This window comes from Colobus angolensis, unplaced genomic scaffold, assembly GCF_000951035.1.
Source record: "Colobus angolensis palliatus isolate OR3802 unplaced genomic scaffold, Cang.pa_1.0 Scaffold182, whole genome shotgun sequence".
In the NCBI taxonomy this organism is placed as follows: domain Eukaryota; kingdom Metazoa; phylum Chordata; class Mammalia; order Primates; family Cercopithecidae; genus Colobus; species Colobus angolensis.
The window spans coordinates 436,798-454,816 of NW_012114955.1; the positions used below are offsets into that span (position 1 = coordinate 436,798).

Consider the following 18,019-nt stretch of genomic DNA (forward strand, 5'->3'; position numbering starts at 1 on the left):
CATGTATCCTCGTAGCCTGGAATAAAGTTGTACTCTCCCTTTGCAGATAGCGGTGGCAGGCCTCCCCTCAGCATTTGCTCCTCTCCTCTGTGAGATTGATTCCTGAATTCCTGCTTCCCCCAAATACTCTTTTGTGGAGAATCTCTTGCTGTAGCATCAGACTTGTGACAAGCAGAGGGAGGTTTTCTGGAAATGGCTCCCTCAGTGTCATTCCTGCAGCAGTGTGGGAACCAGAAGCAAAGCAGCCTTTGCACAGGGAAGGAGACCTGTGCTGCCACAGGTTATTCTGCTTTTTTCTCACAGATCCCTCCCACTTTGCAGCCTGGGTCTAGTATGCTGCTAAGAGGCTAGAGTGCTTCCTAGGTGATCGTATTTGAATTTAGTGGTTAACTATCTATTGTTAACTTTGAACTTTGCTTCTCTTTTATGAAGAATTAACAAAATAAGCACTACTTCTCGGTTCATATATGACGGTACAGTGCTACTTTCTTGCTGCCTCTTGAATGTGCCAGAAGTTGATCGAGTTTAATGATAATATTTTAAGTGTGAAAAAATTGTCTTTGGACGTTTTCCCAAAATTTATGCCAGAACACAAATAAGTATCCAATAATATGCTTTTTAGAAACAGGGTAGAGCATGAATAATATTAATACTAAGACAATGTTAAAGAATTGTTTTGGTGTTATTGTTTTAAATGTCATATGCACACTATTATCCACGTATTCCAGTTTCTGATGTTAATTTTTTCCTCTTTGGTAGCATATTTAGTCTTGGTTAAGTCCTAGATTTCTGCTTATAGCACAGAGCTACTTTGTGGTCACAGAAAGAAAGCAGAATTATAGTTTCCCACCTCACTGCTTTTGCCTTGAGGATCTTTGCTTTCTAACTTACTGCTCAGGCCCTGTTCTTTTTTTCCCAAAGCATATGAGATGTTCTCCAGCCCCAGGAAAGGCCACGATTTTAGCAGTGCTCTAACTTGAACCTGTCTGTTTACAGAACAGATCTATTTATTTTGGTTGTCCTTGTTGTTAAAGGATAAGGCTGTAGGCATTTAGTGCCCCAGAGGACCTGCAGAACACTTTGCAGGCCTTGCCTTGAAGGAGGTGAGGTACGGTCAGGGTGGGAAGGAGCTTGTCTTGCTTCACAGAAGCTTCGATCTTAAAGGCTGCTCCTTACAGTTTGCAGTAGCAAAATAAGGAGAGCCTGTTGGTGGCAGAGGAGGTTATAGAAATAGGACATGCAAGATGTAAGCAGAGCTTTGGGAGGTGGAAGAGTTGGATTGTTAGTTGGCTTCTAGCCACCAACCTCTAGTCTTTCACTGGTAGCTTGCAAATCCCAAGGGGTGAGGGGCAAAGCTTGAGAATCGGCCTTGGTTGCTGACCACTAACAGGATCCCTAAATGGTAAATCACTAGAGGAAATTGTAAAGGGAAATATTTTTACCCATTTACAATTTATTTTATTTTATTTTTATTTTATTTTATTTATTTATTTGTTTATTTATTTAGTTGAGACAGAGTCTTGTGCTTTCACCCAGGTTAGAATGCAGTGGAGTGATCTCGGCTCACTGCAACCTCCACCTCCTGGGTTCAAGCAATTCTCCTGCCTCAGCTTCCCAAGTAGCTGGGATCACAGGTGCATACCACCACACCTAGCTGACTTTTTTTTTTTTTTGAAATGGAGTCTCTCTCGCCCAGGCTGGAGTGTAGTTGCGCAGTCTCGGCTCACTGCAACTACCATCTCCCGGGTTCAAGGAATTCTTCTGCCTCAGCCTCCCGAGTAGCTGGGATTACAGGTACCTGCCACCACACCTGGCTAATTTTTTTGTATTTTTAGTAGAGACAGGGTTTCATTATATTGGCCAGACTGGTCTCGAACTCCTGACCTTGGGATCCACCTGCCTCGGCCTCCCAAAGTGCTAAGATTACAGGCTTGAGCCACCGCACCCAGCCCGATTTTTTTTTTTTTTTTTTTTAGTAGAGACAGGGTTTTGCATATTGGTCAGACTGGTCTCGAACTCCTGACCTCAAGTGATCTGCCCGCCTCAGCCTCCGAAAGTGCTGGGATTACAGGTGTGAACCACTGCACCCGGCCCCATTTGCAGTTTCTAAAGTTGAAGCCCTTGATTCAAATTCAGAAGGAGCTACGGGATTCAAGGAGCTTGGAAGTGCTTTCAGTTAGCATTTCAGATCAGAGTGAGAGAGACGCTGTGATTTTTATTTTCTTATTAACTCAGTACTTGCCCATATCAAGGATTAGAAACCAGATAGTAGGAAAACTTTTGTTGTTTCTGAATCAGAAGCATTTCAAATTAGTTGAGTGAGGGACAGATCCCCTGGGATGAAGGAAGGGGGCTCAGGTGGGTGATAAAAGCCCAAGTATGAAAGAAATATGACTGTTCTACCTAGCACTGAGCAACACCCACCCAATTTGGCTTATAAGGGTTTACTTTAGAAAATGATGACCCTATGGCCGGGCGCGGTGGCTCAAGTCTGTAATCCCAGCACTTTGGGAGGCCGAGACGGGTGGATCACGAGGTCAAGAGATCGAGACCATCCTGGCTAACACGGTGAAACCCCGTCTCTACTAAAAAAAATACAAAAAACTAGCCGGGCGAGGTGGCGGGCGCCTGTAGTCCCAGCTACTCAGGAGGCCGAGGCAGGAGAATGGCGTAAACCCGGGAGGCGGAGCTTGCAGTGAGCTGAGATCTGGCCACTGCACTCCAGCCTGGGCCGCGACAGAGCGAGACTCTGTCTCAAAAAAAAAAAAAAAAAGAAAAGAAAATGATGACCCTGAAAGTAACCCCTGCAGAAGTGTGTCCTGTACCTGTGTTCCTTGAGTGAGTTCCTGAAAGGAAAGAAGTGAAAATGTGGCTGACAGTGTGAGGGTCCCTGACATTTGGCCCTGGGCTGGGCAGCTTTCTCAACACTTCCTCTGGAATTCAAAAACCCTGAAAAGTCAAGTCTCCATAGATAAGATTCGAAGGAACATCCCCTAATCACTAGTTCTCTATCTCTAAGCTCAGAACTCTTCCCTGCTGATGTCTGCAGGCTGGCGGTATACAAGAAGGCCTTATCCAACAGTGTACGGACCAAGTGATTCACTAGTCAGTTTTTATTCTGTGGTCTTTCATTGTTATACCAGTGATCATACCTAGCGAGGCGTAGGCTTCTGTCCCCAGAGCTGCCACTCAGAGGACTGGGTGATTAGAGCAAACCAACCCATGGCTGAGGTTGGCAGAGTCCCAGAGTTCCCTGTTAAATCTCCTCTTATTATAGCTGAGACTGATTGAAAATGAGACTTAATGTCAGTTATGTAGCATTTGCTAATTTTTTTTCCTACTGTTAAATGACTTTTCTCTACAGTATTGCTCCATTCAGGACAACTTATCTTTTTACCTGGGAGGAACTTATTTCCATTAGAATTGGAACACTAGCCACACATTTTACATTTAAAATGTTTCATGTGATTAAACACAGAAAGAAACGTTATTACTTCTGTTTCTTAGGTGTGTGCTTCTCTAACTGATTCTTCTTTTGTGCCTGGAACAATGCCTTTAATTTGGAAACAAGCAAGGGAGCCCTCTGATTACTAAGTACACTGTTAGTGGAAACTGGCCGCCACGTGCTGGTAACTGGGCTTAAGAGAAGAGCAGCTTTATAATCCCCCCTCTACCAAATCCTCTTGCACAGACTGGCTACTCAGCAGTGTACAGTGTGACTTGTGTAGTCATACATCCCCACTTCAACAACCCTCACTTCTCTGTTCATTTTCACACCCTCCTACCGCTTCCCATTGTGATTCTTATTTTAATCGGTTTTTCTCTTCCTTAACAGAGCTATTAAGAATGGCAAAGGATTGCATAGCAAGAAGGAAGTGCCTATCCACCGTGTCGCAGATATATCTGGGGTGAGTCGAGTCCCTGAATCAAGCTGTGTGGCTCAGAGGCTCAAGAACGTGTCTGCATATTTGCTGAAGGACCTCAGCTTATGTGTTTTCTCTAGCTCGCTTCTTTTCAGGCACTGACTGACATTTTTCCCCTCTGCCCGGGGCATCTACTTAGGTATCTATAGGGAGCCTGTTTTATAATCTGGAAAAGCAGAATTAACTTCATTCTTTTTCTTTACCTGAACTGTCTCTATGTTGCTTTTTCATTTTTAATTACTGTATTTTGAGTTTGGAAGGTAGTTCTTCTCAGTTGTATTAAAATAAAATTGCCTCTTTTTAAAACCCCTGTCCAGTTCTTGATGTGAGTGGGAAGTCTTAGTGGCAAAAGGTCAAGTATAGGTTTCAGGAGAAGGATATGAATTCATCATGATTTCCTCATGACCTCTTGTTCCTCTGCTTGCCTATAAGTGGGACAGAATGGAGAAATGTATGAACATCCTTTGAGATAATACATATAGATAATAAAGAAGAATCAATGGCACCAATATTTTAGAGCTCCCAATAGGCTGTGTCCAAATGATTCTTTAGCTGTAAGGACTTTACCTTTGAGTGTTTGGGGTCTCTTTGGCTGAATAGATCCGTTTGATAGTTGAGATAGTTTATTCATTTAGTCAACAAGTGTTTATTGAGTGCCTGCTGTATGCCAGGAATTGCTCTAAGCACTAGGAATATAACAATGAAGAAAACCGCTGAACTCCCTACATTCAAGTGGGAAAGGGAGGCAGTTGCAATGTCAGGTAGCGAAAACTACTGTGAAGAGAAATAAAACTGGCCAAGGGGATAGTGAGTGGTGTAAGTGCTGATTTTGATCAGGTGGCCAGGAAAGGCACTCTATTGCTGAGACACACACCATCCATTTCAACACCACAGTCACTAATGGTTAAGGAGAGGATCAGGTCTGTGCCATGCATAGGGAAGATGCCCAGGGGAGATGGAAGGAGGAAGAGCTAGTAAATCTTAGCTTAAGCACTCAGGGAATTTGCCTTGGGCACTGAGAAGAAAATACTAGTATAAACAAAAGTGCTAGAGCTCAGCCTAGGCTGCAGGAGTGATGAATCAGAGTGTATTATCTTCCTGTTATGTGGTATGCCCAGGCCTGGCTGAGGCTTTTTCCTTTGCTCCTGGTGATTGCTTGCTACAAATGTGTCTGGCAGGCTCCCCTTGTCTAGGTATAGTGGTCCCCTGCTCATCTTAAACAGTGGGACTCTGTTGAGCTTTTCTTTCTGTATAACCGGTCACTACAGATTATGGGTTAAACAATGTTACCTACAACACATTAACTGGACTTCAGTCTAGAGGTTGGGGCCTCTGTTAAGTGGGTGAAGTAAAGTGATATGCACTTTTTGTGGCTTAGAATCCTGAGAAGCCCAGAAACCTGTAGCTAATGGCCTTTGAGCCACAGGTAACTATGGTGTATCTGCTAATGTTCATTTTTAACAGGTGTGACTCACCCAGTGCGATCTTACTTGGCCTATTTTCTGTGTAGCTTACCCGGCTGAATTATTCTTTGCATATATATTATTAATATTTTTATGTACGTGCACGGCGTTCTCAACAACGCTTTCCTTAATATTGATCTTTTGGTAAAGCTGTTAAAGCTGTTATAGTAATAAAAGGACAAATTTTTGGCGATTCATCAGCAGGAGAAAAAAGTTACAAATGGTTTGGAAAATGCGATGAAAACCCTTCTACACAAAGGGCCAAATATGCCCATCCAAAAGCTTATGTGGGGCCCATACTCCAGGGCCTTCCAGAAGCTGATTTCAACCTTAGGGATAGGCTATCTCCTTCGGCCCACCTGGTTTCATTTCTAGTTCTGATTTAACACCAGCAGTGAGGTGAAGCAACTCTAAGGAGGTTTTGAGGTTCAGGCACACGGGTCTCAGGGCTGTCCTCTCCGTACCCCTCAATGTAGTGTCCTAACGATCTTCATTGCTGTCTCTGAATCTTACGCTGCCTCCTGCCTTGATGATTTCTGATGCTTTTTATTTTTATTTTTATTTTTTTATCTTTTTTTTTTTTTTTTTTTCGCTCTGTCGCCCCGGCTGGAGTGCAGTGGCCGGATCTCAGCTCACTGCAAGCTCCACCTCCCGGGTTTACACCATTCTCCTGCCTCAGCCTCCCGTAGCTGGGACTACAGGCGCCTGCCACCTCGCCCGGCTAGTTTTTTGTATTTTTTAGTAGAGACGGGGTTTCACCGTATTAGCCAGGATGGTCTCGATCTCCTGACCTCGTGATCCGCCCGTCTCGGCCTCCCAAAGTGCTGGGATTACAGGCTTGAGCCACCACGCCCGGCCTCTGATGCTTTTTTTATTCCTTTATTTCTGCTGTCATTAGCAGTGGGTCTTGTGAAACTTGTCTTCATTTATTTATTTACTTTTATCCATACCCCACCAACTTCCCCTTAAAGTCTAGCTCAGTTTCGTACCAATTTTTATTATCTTTTCTGTCTCAGTATTGAAGGATTGGTTTGCTCTTAAGTTAAACATAAATGCCAATTAAATTTCTCTCAGTCACCACATAAAACAGTAAAGCTTGGGCAAATGGGAGACTGAAAGTGAAAAAGCTGTTGGATTTAAATGGATATCAGATATGACCTTGTCTGCCTGAATCACAAATTATTCACCTAAGATTGCAATTTTTTTGTGCCCTCTTTAATACAGGAGTTTTGTCTTCTCCCACCTTCTAACCTTCCCTTCTTTCCATCACAGTGTTAAGTCTGTGTGTATGTTGGGTGCCCTTGTTCCATTTAAGTGAGATGTATGGGTTTTCTGCTTCCTGAAGCATGCTGGCAATTTTGCTGTCTGTGGGACAGGTGTGGGGTCAGATGGGCCAAACGGCTTACAGCCAGATGAAGAATAAACAGGGAAAAAGACAGTGTAATGTACATATACGTAATGGTTTCACAGAGGTTTCTTAATCTTTTTTTAATCTTTAACTGTGTTACCTACTGCCCCGGATTGATCCCCCTCTTAGTTGCAGGCCATGATAAATGGAAGTTTTTGTTGAGCTGACGGTGTAGGCAATATGCTGCCGAAATAATTTACAATGAACTACTGTTTGTGCATAATACCTCTCACCACCCTCCTCTCCATCCCAGTACACATCGTTGGTGAAAAAATAGACATACATAAGTGCACATTCTGTCTCCTAAACACTGTTAAGAAATGTGTTGTATGGAAGAGATTATATCATGATGGTGGGGCAGATAACCTATAATTTTGTTCTAGTGTCCTCCATCTTTAGGAGTTGAGTTTCTACTCCTTTTCCATTATCTCTTCTCCTGCCATTTAAAAAATGATTTCACAGAGTAAGGGTTAGAGTGCATTAAAATGCTTTTATATGAAGACCTAGCAAATACAAGACCTGCTTGGCTGATTGCATGTGGTTGGAAGTGACTCATCTAAGCACAGGAGTGTCAGGTTGATGGCTTGCCTTGGAAGGTATTTGGCCTCTGTAGTGGCCAAATAAGCTGGCCTTCTTGTTTGTTATTACAGATGGGTTTTGATGTCAAAGTCAACTGAGTTTTGAGTTTTCCATAAGATGGGCAGAACATCTGCATATAACACCAACTGAATGAACCCCCAGTTTCTCTAGGGCTTTGATAAAAACTTGGCCTACTAGACCAGGGATGGTGGCTCACACCTGTAATCCCAGCACTTTGGGAGGCCGAGGTGGGAGGATTGCTTAAGGTCAGGAATTCAAGACCAGCCTGATCAATGTAGTGAGACCCCATCTCTACCAAAAATAAATATATGTGTGTGTGTGTGTGTGTGTGTGTGTGTGTGTATATGTTGACCCATCTTGCATCTCCTACACCTGTTTTTAGGGTAACCGCTAAAGGAAGAAAATTACGTAGTCCCAAGCTGGTACTTTAGCTCCTGAAGAAGTTACTGGTTTTTTTGTTATTTCCAATTTTTCACAGTGTACGAACTAGGCTATTAGAAGTACCAGCCACTGCTGCCATTTCTATCATAGTCTGGTTTCCTTTCAGGCCAGGATGTTCCAGAGTGTGTAGAACTAGCTGAGAATTTGACCGACTTGGTACTAGGTCTTACTTGATTTGAAGAATGGTTCTGTGGTGACTGACTTCGTACATCCGTGTTTTCATTATTAGTTGGTTTTGTTTTTCATTGATCCTGTCTCAGCTCCCTCCCTCACCAGCACAGAAAAAGTTGGAATATGCATGTCAGTGTTCTTTATCTCAGGTTTCTCAGCTGTTCTTTATCTTAGGTTTATTATTGTTTTTGCTGTAGCCTGCTCCGTAGTAAATACAATCTCCTGCAGATAGAGTGTAAAACAGGCAATAAAATGGGGCTGGTGCATGGCTTACTGTTGTTCTGGTAGATCAGACAAATCAATTATGGTTCTGAGATTAGAGAGAGCTCCCCACTCCTCAAGTTGCAGCCAGCCCTGCAAGTGCTGATTTTACCTTTACCTCCACTTCTCCATCTTCCTCTTATATGGGAACAGCACTCAATGAGTCATAGTGTATATCTGAGTTTTCTTCTCTGTCCTTTTCCTTTTCTGTCTGTCCTCTGTGCATGAAAAGTTACGATTTTGTTTGATGGTACAAGAAGACAGCATCCTCTTCAGTCTTATTTCTGAAAGTCCCAGAATAGGGGTTGTCTTCTTTTCAATATATTCTGCCTTTTCATATTATGTAGTCCTGACAGTTCCTCCGTTAATTTCACTATTACAGTATTTATTCTCTTAATCCATGGGTCTTTTTATCTGTTAACTGCTGCTGTGCTCCTTTGGACGTTTATCACATCATGGCTTGGTTTCATGCTCATGTTACATAGCACTTTTTTATAACCGCCTTTCTCCGTGACTGACTTTGTTGGAAATACATAATATTACTGAATTTTTTTTTTTTTTTAAGGATACAGAGTCTCACTTTATCACCAAAGCTGGACTGGAAGTACAGTGGCACAGTCATAGCTCACTGTGGCCTTGCACTCCTGGGCTCAAGCAGTCCTCCTGACTCGACCTCCTGAGTAACGGGGTCTACAGTTGCATGCCATCACACCCACAGGATCTTGCTCTGTTGTCCAGGCCAATCTGAAACCCCTGGCCTCAAGTGATCCTCCCAGTTTGACCTCCCAGAATATTGCTGTTATAGGCATGAGCCACCACACCTAGCGTAAAAATTAAGCCATGGTTTGGAGTGATCCAGTGACTAGCTCTGGGGAAGGTGCAGGGCACAGGGGAAGAAGGTCAGACATTTGGGGCCCTATTATTCATGCAACAAAGTCTTACAGAGTTGACCAATAGGATTCTGACTTGCTAATATAAAGGATTGAAATGTTCCTTTAAAACAGATAAGATTAAATCAATAGATAAGAAATAGATTGGTAGACAGGGTTGGATTTTCTCCAGCATGTGCTCCTGACCTCTGCCTTCAGTTTCGGGTTTTCATCGCCCTCTTAAACTTTAGTAGCACTGTCATCCTTTCTTTGAGATTTCTGTAGGTGTTACCTTTCCTTAGCTCTTTTTGAATGTTTAGGCCTTGATGGAAGCATAAGAAAAAAAAAATAACATTCTTTTTGGCTAAAGAGAATTTTTAAAAGCCCAGGCACGGTGGCTCATGCCTGTAATCCCAGCACTTTGGGAGGCTGAGGTGGGCAGATCTCCTGAGGGTCAGGAGTTCAAGACCAGCCTGGCCAACATGGCGAAACCCCATCTCTCCTAAAAAAAATACCAAAAAAATTAGCCGGGCGTGGTGGCGGGCACCTGTCATCCCAGCTACTTGGGAGGCTGAGGCAGGGAGAATTGCTTGAACCTGGGAGGCAGAGGTTGCAGTGAGCTAAGATAGCACCACCGCACTCCCGCCTGGGTGACAGAGCGAGACTCCATCTCAAAAAGAGACAGAGAATTAAAAAGAGAAAAGAGTGGTTTGCCTGCCAAGTCTGAAGAAGATAAAAGGAGCAAAATCACCCAGGGGCTTTATGAGTTAGGTCTGTGTTAAATTGCAGTTTGTCTTATATGTTTTCTGGCCCACCTAGTTTAGATTTATTTTTCTTACTCTCGTGATTCTAAAATTCCTTTCAGCTTTTTGTTTTTTCTAATCTCTAGTATTTGATGACACAAATGCTCTCTGAGTGTATTTGGTTTTTTTTTGTTGTTTTAAATAGCCCTTCTCTTTTTTACCCCCCTTGGCCCTACACCATGTTCTCACATCTCTCTTGCCAACTGCAGTCTAAGTTACTGTCCAGATGGCACAACATCAAGGCCTGTGGTTCTGTCGGGTGGGTTTCTGTGACCTGGAGGGGTTGCCTAGCACTGGAGCTTCATTCACACAGTAGCTGCTGGCTCCACTGCTGGGCTCTGCATTTGCTACTCTGAGAAAATTCCAAAGGAACTCTGGAAGAGCCAGCTTACTGTCTGCAGAACTTGCTCTCCACAGTAAGCAGTGTGTGCTCTCTTGGTCCCTTGACTGGAAGCCATGGTTGGTGGGAGTGTTGGGTTATCCTGGTGGCTTTTTTGCATCCCTGTTGTATTTGGTAGCTCAGGTTGTTACTAATTTAGGAAAAGATATTGCTCTATTTCTCTCTTCTTTCTTCAAGCAAAGTTTATTGAACTCTAGTTGGACTACAATGTGCAGGTGACTGGCTTGGATCCTCGCTGCACAGAAACATGCCATCACCTCTGTGGCACACAACCTCTGATGCCAAAGTGGCAGCCACCTTGTAAGTTTCTCCCAGACTTTGGAAAAAACTTCAAACCTTTTTTTTGTTCTTTTCTCTTATATTTTTAATTTAATTTTTTTTCCAATAAAATAGACATGCAGTCTCATTTGTTGTCCAGGCCAGTCTCAAACTCCTGAGCTCAAGTGACCCTCCCACCTCAGCCCTCCAAAGTACTGGGATTGCAGGAGTGAGCCCCCATGCCTGGTCTCTTTTCTCTCTCTCTGTTTTTTATTTTATTTTATTTTATTTTATTTTATTTTTTATTTTATTTATTTTTTGTTGAGACAGAGTCTTGCTCTGTTGCCCAGGCTGGAATGCAGTGGCGCCATCTCAGCTCACTGCAACCTCCGCCTCCCGGGTTCAAGCAATTCTCCTGCCTCAGCCTCCTGAATAGCTGGGATACAGGCATGCGCCACCACACCCAGCTAGTTTTTGTGTTTTTGGTAGAGACAGGGTTTCACCATGTTGGTCAGGCTGGTCTTGAACTCCTCCCGACCTCAGGTGATCCACCCGCCTCAGCCTCCCAAAGTGCTGGGATTACAGGCATGAGCCACCATGTCCGGCCCTCTTTTCTCTTGTCACCTCTTCTAAAATATGTCTCTGCTAAGAGTTGGATGTTACTAAGAAGACCTTGATCTTGATTCTGCCAGAGAGTTGCTTCAGCCAGTTGCTCTCACCCTTGTGATGGAAAGCATTGCTTTATTGTGTTGGAGTTTTTTTGCCCATAGTTTGTTTCTTTTTCTCTTTTTTTCTTTATTTGTTTTTTAAGATGAGATCTTACTATGTTGCCCAGGCTGGACTCAAACTCCTGGGCTCAAGAGGTCCTCCTGCCTCAACCTCCCAGGTAACTGGGACCTACAGGCATGAGCCACCACACTTGGCTGTCCATAGTTTCTTTGTTCATATGAGTTCTGTGCAACCACTTTGTTTTTTGAAACTCCCCTGTTCATATTTGCCAGAACTACAGGGCCATCCTTCTCTTAAATAAATTTGAAAGCATTTTTTATTTACATGGGAATTTTTTCAAAATTTCATTGCAGCAGGTGCCACAGTTAGTGATGGTTGTGTTTCAGTACCTCCTTTTATAGATTTTAGTCCACTTTCTGACTGAGTTGTGTTGTTTTTGGAGGGCACCAAATTTAGGACATGGTTTCTCACTTCTTTTATTTAGCTTCTATTTTTTTTTTTTTTTCTTTTTTTTTTGAGACGGAGTCTTGCTCTGTCACCCGGACTGGAGTGCAGTGGCTGGATCTCAGCTCACTGCAAGCTCCACCTCCTGGGTTTACGCCATTCTCCTGCATCAGCCTCCGGAGTAGCTGGGACTACAGGCGCCGCCACCTCGCCCGGCTAGTTTTTTGTATTTTTAGTAGAGACGGGGTTTCACCGTGTTAGCCAGGATGGTCTCGATCTCCTGACCTCGTGATCCGCCCGTCTCGGCCTCCCAAAGTGCTGGGATTACAGGCTTGAGCCACTGCGCCTGGCCTTAGCTTCTATTAATTGGGTTGTTTTGCATCTTTGTAGATAGAAATGTAGAAATGTGGTCCCGAAGAGATGCAATTGATTTCCACCGTGTAAGAGAAATGATTTCGAACTTTACATTTTTTCTCCCTAGTTTGACTTTGTTTTTGCAACTTTAGCAATTCACCTCAGTATTCCTAGTAACTTAATTTATATCTGTTCTTTAGTCTCTTTGAGCCTTTCTGGTTCCCTTATTAATTAGTGCGGTTAAAATGAAATTTTCTATATGAAGTTTATTTTATATTTGAATAAGAGTCGAGATTTTACCTTACTGAAAATTATCTTTTAACAGGGGAAACAATTGTAGAAGCAAGAGAAATACAAAACCATGTATATGGTGGGCAATAAATGATTATAGAATTACATGCTTTGAAAATCTTGGTTTTGTTGCCTCCTCTGTACCTGGAAACATGAACAATAATTTGGCTGTGAAAGTCCTAAAAAAAGAAAAATTTCAAAAGTGATTATGTCTCTTTCATCTGCATCATGTCTGGTTCCAAGTCTGTACCTTACTTGGTTTAGCTTTTTGTTTAGAACAGTCTTATCTTGGAAAATTCAGGCACCAGAGCAGATAACCTTGAGGTAGGGAGCTAGGATTGGACTTTGAAAGCAGGGCACAGCTTCTTGTCCATTGGTGTGAGTGTTCTAGCTCTGCAATTCAACACCTCTGAGAAAATGTTTACTCAGGTGAGCTGCCCAGAGGTGGAGCACTGTTAGAGACAGGGCTTCTTTATTTGTTCCTTCTTATATAACAAAAATATCTTCCTCCCAGTATAGTCAGTAGCATGTCACTGTCATGGATTCTATTATCAGGAAGCTTTCTGCCATAAATTTTTCTGGTTTCCTTCTGCTTCCTTGTTTAACTGTGCCTTCACAAACAGAAGTGCATGCAAATGAGCTCCTCAGCAACAGGGTCCTAGCATTCATTGAAGTGTACTGAGCTATAATGATTTTTTTCCTTTCTTTTTGTTCAAAGACATGAGAAAGGAAATTGAGGGAATTAGGAACATTTTTTCCAAATAAAGTAGCATCTTTTTCCAAAGAGAGTTCCTCTGGCCATAGATTCGGCTATAGCTGGTCCAGGCTCTTCGATTGTTCTCTTTCCCATTCTCTGGGTGCATGTAGATAACACTCTGTGATTCTATTTTATGGGTCAAAACTGGTTAAATGAGCCCATTACAGGGATGAATGTAAGTATATTTTGGAGGCAGTTGACAAAATTTCTGATTCCCAGGTTGAGGGGTGTGATTGGATTGTCTGATCTGTCCCATGGCTGCTGAGTGATGTGATAAAACTTGAAATATTTCTGCATAGCCCCAGATTCACTCTCCACTTTACCATCATAACACTACTTAGCCTTGGATTGAACTCATTGTGTCCTGTGGCTATTGCTTATGTAAACATTTCAAAGTAAGTAATTCTACTAACATAGACATTCTGCTTACTTGTATTTTAAGTCTTTATTTAGCATGCTTACAACATATTCCCTACAGAATATGTCGTACAGAATTTTGGACACTCCTTGCAGTGTTAACATCCAGATATTTTGAAATTAGAGCCCAGGGTTGCTTTGAAATGCCCTGGTAGTTTTCTGCCTCAGTTGTTCAGGAAATGGTGTTCTCAGGAAGAAATTATAGAAGTCCTAATACAATATTGAATTTGGAAGGGGCCAGAAAATGTAAGCTATTACCAAGATTTCTAATTTGGAGGAAGACCTGTGTTCGATTGATTTGCACTACTGCAACATCTCCAGATACTTCACCCACAGTAGAGACCATTTATTTTCTTTATATCGTATTCATCTCCTCCACTACTTAAGGTCCTCAGTTGACTGACTCTGACTTCATTGTTAATTAGCATTTGTGAATCGCATTTCTTCTTTTTGCAATGCTACCTCTTCTCCCCTGCTGGCCATGCCTTCTTCCCTGGCATATGTCTCTTCTTCCAGGTAATTTCTCCCGTTTTATCCCCACTGCCTTCTGATCTTGCCCTTCAACATTTACATAATCATATTACCATGATTTTGTGCTTGTTGATAAATTGGTAATTTCGTAAGTTGTTTAATATATGTGCATTGGTTTTCCTTACTAGTTTCTAAACTCCTGAGAAGGGAATCTTTTTGTATCTCATTATAGTGCCCAGTTTAGATTCAGTTTGCCAAGTGATGGGCTCAAACAGCGTGAACTTGTGTTTGGAAAAAAGTGCCCCATACTCCAAGGTAGAGGATTGGCTGTACTGGTTATTAACTGTAAGTGGGCAAGTTAGTAAAAGAATGTAGCCAAAGGGGTGTGTGTCTTCTAGAATATAGTGGCAGTATGGAGTTACGATGATTAGCATGGGCTCTAACATTAGATTACTGGGGTTCAATTGTGCCTCAATTGCTTATAACCTTGGCGCCTTGGGGAAGTTATTTTTTATTTCTGTACCTCAGTTTTCCCCTGTGGGAAATGGGTATGATAATGGCACTTACCTCATTAGATTGTGGTGTGAGTGAGTGAATTAATACATGTAGCTGTTTTAAACAGTTGACATAAGAGCTCAACAGAGAGCAGTGGTTCACATGCCGGTGTTCATTATTTTTTTTTGAGACAGGATCTCAGCTCTGTTGCCCAGGCTGGAGTGCAGTGGCGCAATCTCAGCTCACTGCAACCTCTGCCTCCCAGGCTCAGGTGATTCTCCTGCGTTAGCCTCCTGAGTAGCTGGGACCATGGGTGTGCACCACTACGCCTGGCAAAGTTTTTATTTTTTTGTAGAGATGGGGTTTTGCCATGTTGCCCATGGTGATCTCGAACTCCTGGGCTCAAGTGCGAGCCACTGCTCCCAGCCTGGTGTTCATTATTATTAAATTGCTTAGCATTCTGCCTAGCACACAGAAAGTCCTCTGTAAATGAGAGCTGTCATTATCATCCTCAATAGTATTTACATTGCAAACTCTTCATCCAATTCCAGCCCAAATCCTACCGCTCCCTCTCCTGAGTTATTTTACTGCCTCTTTATCTCTTTTTTGACATTTAACATGTGCCATCTCTGTCTTGTTTTTTAAATGCATTCCTCATGTTGAATCAGTGAATGAATGATCAAACAATAAGTATTTATCTAGAGCTTTTCATATGCCAGGCAGAATGCAGAGTGTTGAGAATATATTAAACAAGATGGCTATAGTCTTTACAGGGAATACACAATTTGTTATATAATTACAATCGTAATGGGAGTACAGAGTCCTGGGAGAGTGTATACTGGTGGCCATAGCTTATTCTAAGTGGTCTGATAAAATCCTTGAAGTGATTTCAAAGTGAGGCCCAAAGAAGGAGTTAGCAGAAGATCTTGTTCAGGGCCAAAGGATAAAATGTTGTATACGAAAGTCCTGAGGTGGAAGTTTGCTTGTGTTCACAATGGAAAACCAGTCAGCATTGCTGCAGTGTGAGGATAGTAATGAGAGAATGAATAACTGAATAATTTGGACACTGTAGTCCTTGAAAAGGATTTTGAATTTTATCTGAAGAACAGTGAGAAATCATTGAAATGGGAGTAGAATAATTAGGACAGCGTGTGTGTGTGTGTGTGTGTGTGTGTGTACATATATACACACACACAGAGAAAGAGAGTTAGCTAGGTTATAAATTTTTCTTTTTTTCCATTTTGGCTGTTATTTGGAGATAGACTTGAAACAATGGTTAGGGGAGAATTTGTATATATCTATAAATTTTTCTTTTTTTCCATTTTGGCTGTTATTTCGAGATAGACTTGAAACAATGGTTAGGGGAGAATTTGCAGTTCACCTGGTGATTGCTGAATAGTGGCTGGAACTAGGATTGTGGCAATGGAGGCGGAAAGATAAATGTGAGATCTATTTTGGTATAAGAACTGGTAGAATTGAGTGGTTGTTTGGATTGGGGTCAAGAAAGGGAAGTTACATCAAGTGTCATGCATGAACATTCCAAATATCTGGTTGATGGTGTTGCTCCTTTTCTGATATTGTAAATGATGGCAGAATAGGTTTGCAAGGAAAATTAAGACTTTCTGAACATGTTAAAATTGAGGCACTAATGAGCATTAGTGGCCTAGGCTTCATGCATTAGTTTTAGGACTATAGGACACCTACATGTGAGTGTACAAAAATGCCCAGAGAACATTAAGAGAGAAGAGTCCCTAGGCCAAGCCCTTTATTTCAAGATTACTTATGGATGGGGAGTGTTTGAACAAACAGACTTTAAAAAGTTGCCGCCCAAGCTGTCGGAGATAAATCAGGCGAGTGTAATGTACAAATTAAGAGGAGAGAGAGTTTCACAAGGCAAGAATTGAGTCTCCAGCTTCAAGGTCAAGTAAGATGAAATTGAAAACTATCCAGTGGACAGTGCAATTCCATGAGTTACTGGTGACCATAGAGCAGTATTTGTGGAATGAAGGAAAGCAAGGGGGCAGCAAAAGCTAGATATCTTCCCACCTGAGTTGTCAGCAGAAACTGTGTCTTATCTTTAGATCTGTAGTTTTTAGGAGTTTCCTAACAATAGGAAATGCATAAAGTACACAATGATGGTGTCTATGTAGTTTTGAATGAGTGGGCAATCTTGAGAGCATCCATCAGCACGTGTGTACTGATGGAGAAAGAAATGACAATGATGTGAGATCCTTAACTGAACAAATTAATTTCTGTTATCTTCACCAAAGCTGTCTCAATTCTCTGCCATCACTCATGCACTCTGTGGTACATCATTTTCCACCGATAGACAAGGTCCTTAGAGTCTCAATTCTAGAACCCCAATACAATATCCACGTGTGGTTACATCATAACAAAATTGTGAAGCTGCTGGGTGGGGTAAGATTAATTCTGTATTTTCCTTAAGAAAAATTAGAATTCCCAAATACACCTAAAACACTAACTACATTTCCAACTACTTTAAAAGTATCATTCTGTAAAAGTAGTTTCATTATTGTTTAAGCTTGGTTTCACATATTTTTATGCATGCATGGGTATGCTTTATTAAATCTATTTCTGATCCTGGCTTTTGGGCTTTTTATAAGTTGCTGTCCTTACTAGGAACAAATTTTTATTCTCACATCATATTAATGTATGGTTTTTGTTTGTTTTCTACCCATTGTCCACACTTTTTACACAGGTAGCTGTGACTTCAGGCACACTACCACACCCGGCTAATTTTTAAAAATTTTTTTATAGAGTTAGGATCTCTATCCTATTCTGATAGGATCTGCTGCTATGTTGCCAGAGCTGATTTGGAACTCCTGAATCAAGTGATTCTCCCACCTGGGCCTCCCAAAGTGCTGGGAACACAGGTGTGAGCCACTGCACTCAGCCACATTAAACTCTTAGTCCTTAGAAAAAGACTACTTAGTTTGGTGTCATTAGTACCATAAAACACTGTGCTTCAATCTGTTTTTGATGGAATCGTAGAGCAGATTTCACATGCAGCTTCAGGTCAAGCTGTTTCCACATCAGTATACAGACTTTATTATAGCATCAATAATATTTATTTGTTTCAAAATATATAGAACAATTAATTATAAGAACTAATTCACTGCAGTGAATGTTGAATGCTGACACTTACAAACTAAAGGGACAATTAGTTATCTGACCTTTAATAATGTAGAAGTTTATCTAGGCAAAGTTTAATCAGACTTGAATGTTAATAGATTTTTTCTTTTTTTTTTTTCTTTTTTTTTATTTTTTAGACAGAGTCTCACTTTGTAGCCCAGGCTGGAGTGCAATGGCACAATCCCAGCTCACTGCAGCCTCTGCCTCCCCCAGGTTCAAGTGATTCTCATGTCTCCCGAGAAGGTGGAATTATAGGTGCCTGCCACCATACCCGGCTAATTTTTGTATTTTTTTTTTTCAGTTGAGATGGG

General features: G+C 41.8%; 1 protein-coding gene across 1 annotated transcript in view; it reads left to right on the forward strand.

Moving 5' to 3' along the window:
• Window positions 1-18,019, forward strand: part of SND1 (staphylococcal nuclease and tudor domain containing 1) — a 443,852-nt gene that overhangs the window by 252,563 nt on the left and 173,270 nt on the right. Inside the window, exon 14 of the mRNA XM_011939537.1 lies at window positions 3,836-3,908. Within this exon, the coding sequence (XP_011794927.1) occupies window positions 3,836-3,908 (73 nt within the window). The remainder of the gene's footprint in view (window positions 1-3,835; window positions 3,909-18,019) is intronic.